This window comes from Phaethon lepturus, unplaced genomic scaffold (assembly GCF_000687285.1).
Source record: "Phaethon lepturus isolate BGI_N335 unplaced genomic scaffold, ASM68728v1 scaffold311, whole genome shotgun sequence".
NCBI lineage: Eukaryota > Metazoa > Chordata > Aves > Phaethontiformes > Phaethontidae > Phaethon > Phaethon lepturus.
The window spans coordinates 644-4,647 of NW_010515293.1; the positions used below are offsets into that span (position 1 = coordinate 644).

Here is a 4,004-nt window from a genome sequence, read left to right on the forward strand (position 1 = left end):
TGACTCTGCTGCTTTTTTAAATGAAATTATAGAAAGTATTTAAGATGTGTAGCAGTGTTATGTAGCAGTTCATCCACAGGTAGACAAAAAAAGGTTTGAAAATAATGTGCCCCTTGTTGAAGTTTGTGTACATAACCTTTCTAAGATATCTGTCATTGCTGTTAGAATGGCATCTTTTGGATTTGCCCCTGAGGAGATCTGGGTAGAAGGAAAGCTTTGTGTGTGCGTACATGTGTGCAACTACTGTGCTTATTGTCCATTCTCCCAAATTTTACATGCTAAGAAATGAACACTGGTATTAAGGAAATTCAAAACGTTTGGTTTTTGTTCCAGGTGCTGGTATAAAAGATGAGGCTGAATGAGAGCCAGACAAGATCCTTCCAGGCTCCTGTCACCATCCATAACTACCCGGGCAGGCAGGTGTATGTGTTTCCCAGTGGCCAGTCTGAGTCCGAAGAGTCAGAGGAGGAGGAACTCAATGTTATGGAATTGCGACCGAGGGGCAAGGAGCAGCAGCGATGCAGCGCTTCTCGGGACAGAGTTGGAGATGTGGTACTGCTGGAACGAGAGATTACAGAGGATGATAATCTTAACAAGCTAGCCCTGCAGTATGGTTGTAAAGTAAGAGCTATCTCCGTTTGTTTGAATTTAATTACTTTAGAGGTATTTTACGTGTACCTTAGTTTCCAGAATTACAGGAAGGCATCCTGTTGTCTAATAGTTTTCACACTGAAAAGTGTTTGCCCTGTGTATTTCATGAATAGTCAACATCTGGGTAAAACTGAGCTGGAGAAAGGCAAAAGCAAACAAGCAGTTCTTCAGCTAACAGCCTAGGAAGATGTTGTCAACCCCACACCCTGTGTGACCTGCTTTCCTGTTTAATTTGGGTGACTAAGTAAGTGCAGTGTAGCAGTCATATTTTGTACTTAGTTATTTAAGTGAGGGCAAAAAGTAGAAGCTGAGTACAGAAATGAGGGTGAGAGCTCTGCTTTCAAGGAGCAAACTGACCAGTACAAAGAAATGCTACTCCGATGGGCTCTGGTTTGTTTTGGTTTTTTTTTTCCATTTTATTTTTCGAAAGGTAAGAGCTTACCTATTGCAGGGGAGGTCTAACGGGGGTGGACTTGGAGAAGGAGAGATGCCAAAGTCCAGGTCACAGTCCAGGTGCTGTCTGTCCCTGTGGGTTTTGACCGTTTGCTGTCATACCCTAAAGTGTGTGCGGTTCAGCTGCCTGCAGGCAGAAGGGAGTGCATGTGCACAGTGAGTTCTCTCTGGAGTTGGAATATACTACAAAATAACATTTTCTTTGTTCCAAAGCAGAGAGCTTTATAGAAAGACTGTTGAAAAGTTTAATTACCTGATCGGAATGTTAGAAGTACCCTGTTGTTTAGCCGTTAAAGCTGTATTTTTAAAGCTCCCTTTATCTGCAAGCTAGACTGGGATTAAAAAGTTCCATGATGCAAACAATTGAACAGTGACCTGGATGGGGATAATGATACGGTACTGGCTCAGCTGCTGCAGTCCTATTGCAGTCTGTCTTGCTTAACAGCACAACAGCTGCGTGTTGCAGCTGAAGCAAGAGGCCTTAGAGGAATTGCGACAATTCCTCCCCTCCCATTCCCTTAGAAACAAAAACAAAACAAAAAAGAAACCCTTCTAGGTTCTGCTGACAAGCCTGATGCGTGTGAAGAAGTGAGTCTGGCAGGACTTGAATAGGCCTTGATTGGCACCGGTAAAGCCTGAGAACTCGGAGCTGCAGCAGTTGGCTGTGTTGTTGTGACTATGTGCTGGTCTCTAAGGAGCAGCAATTGCGAAGTTACTGCCACTTACGCAGAATCACAGCGGTTCGGTGAACTCAAAGGAGGAAGATTCTGAACAGCTCTTGGTTTATGGCATGAAAAATCCTGCTGTGCCCCTGTGCCGTAACTCAAGAGGGCTCAGTCCTGTCCCTGCCATGACTGTCCACCCCGCTCCCGCAGCCTTTCAGCCCCCGCAGCGTGGGCAGCCTGCCCTACCGAAGGCTGCTGGGCTCATCCGCTGGGGAAAGCAAGCTGGTGGGGAGGGACCAGTAGTCAGTGTTCTCCTCCCACAGGAAAAAACTGTCCTACTGCCTCCCTCCCTTACATAAAGCGCACTTCTGACTTGTTCCAGTTAAATTGAAGAGGTACAGAAATCCTTATTATTGGAGATTTGTGTATTTGTCTGTTTACAGCCTGGCACTGACTGATTTTCAGGTATTTTGTTTTACTTGCAATATCAAGCAGTTCCTGAAAGGCTACCAGGACATGAGAGAGGAGGATTTATATGCGACTGTGTTTGAAAAAAATCCAGGATGAGGTTCTAGATTCTCCTTGAAATCAGTGAGAACTTGTCATTGGTTTCAGAATGACCAGGGCCTGCGTGGGGTGGGGGCATTAAGACAGCACAACAAATAGCTTTGTGTGCCGCTACAGATAACTTGGCAGAGATGCAAAGCACTTTAAAATTCTCATTTTTACTCTTGACCATTTATAGTCCGGGCCTGCTTTTGGCATTGTTCTTAGCTGGGACAAGAGGAGCTTGCTGCAGCCAAAAAAATTAGTACAGAAAATAAGCCTAAATGGCTTGTGCAGCTGAGTGCTCTTGCATTCTTCCCTTCAGCTTTGTTGTTTCTGCGTGAGTGCTGCTCCACTTTCTGTTTCTAGAGCCTTAGCACAACATTGCAGTGTTTGATTGCAGGCACTGCAGGGGATATTTACTGTCCCAATAATTTGTTTTCATTGGAACAAAACCAAAAATTGAAGCACCACCTCAGTTAGGAGGCGTTGGTTGAGACTGTTATTTTACAAATAAATAATTTTACAGGGTTTAAGTCCTGATCTTTCTTGCTGGGCAAGCTGTGAGGAGTCTGAACCACAGCTGAGGATTCCCTTTGCCTCAGGGGCACTAGATCAGGATCTAGATTAAAAATCCCATTTTCAGATTTCTCAAGCTTTGCAGAGTAAACAGGAGGTTCAGGCATTCATCTCATCTTTACCTTGCATCAGAGTCTTGCTTTCTGGCTGTGACATAGCAGACTTGCCACCTTTCAGGGACTGCACAGCAGGTGAGCTGGATGTGTGGTTCCCCGAGAGCCTGCAGGGGAGATCCATGGAGGGAGGCAGCTCTGCAGGCAGAGCCGCTGCAGCTCCTCTCTCCTGTGGCCCAAGAGAGCTCCCGGCCTTCCCCTCGGCACCTCCTGTGCTGCTGGGGGTGGTCCCTGCCCGCTCCTGCCAGCAGTGCAGCCCGCAAGTAGCCCTGAACATTTGTTGCAATGGCAAAGGAGATGTTCAAACTCCCTTCTGGTGCATTTGTGTATTGTCTTTTAGAAGGAGATCTTTGCCCTGAACTATCAATGATTTTGGCACTGATGGCACTTACAGGTTTGCTGCGGAAGTAAAGTGCTGTCTTGTTTTTAGTTCCCCAGTTTCATTGGTAGCCTCAAGCTTGTGAGTGTGCAGTGAATGCAGTTCTCGAAAAGTGCGGTCCTCGTACTGTGTCCCTCCTATATGATATATTGCAGGGGGTTAACCCGTTCGTGTTGCCTTTCTCTTTGGTTTGGGGTCCCGCTGTTGTCTCTGTTTTGCATCCTCCAGCCTTTCCCTCGAGGTTCTTTCATGTCTCCTCAGCTCCTTTGGGAAGCTCCTTGCACATGTCGACAGTCCTGTTTGTTTTCTTTGACAGAGGGTTCAAGGCTACTGAGAAGTTCATGTACTTATTAGGTGGTTGTCAATGCACACTGTATTAAGCTGTCGTCTCTTTATTGAACATTAAATAAAGAAACACTGCTTTGCCTTTGTCTTCTCTTTGATGCCGGCTGTCCCTGTGACTTGAGCTGTACGTATGGTTTGTTCTTTCTTGCTTTTCTTACTGCTATTTGCATCACCGAGCTGGGTGGGAATACCGGTCACAGAGGGAGAGCCTACACAACGAACCGCCGAAGATGGTTGCAGATGCACCGAGATTGTTGCCGTAAGCCTGTCTTC

The 4,004-nt window shown here is 46.0% G+C and overlaps 1 protein-coding gene across 1 annotated transcript in view; it reads left to right on the forward strand.

Annotated features, from left to right (window-relative positions):
• The first annotated feature begins 348 nt into the window (after positions 1-348).
• Positions 349-4,004, forward strand: part of LYSMD4 (LysM, putative peptidoglycan-binding, domain containing 4) — a 4,966-nt gene continuing 1,310 nt past the window's right edge. The window contains 1 exon segment of the mRNA XM_010295550.1: positions 349-621. Within this exon segment, the coding sequence (XP_010293852.1) occupies positions 349-621 (273 nt within the window).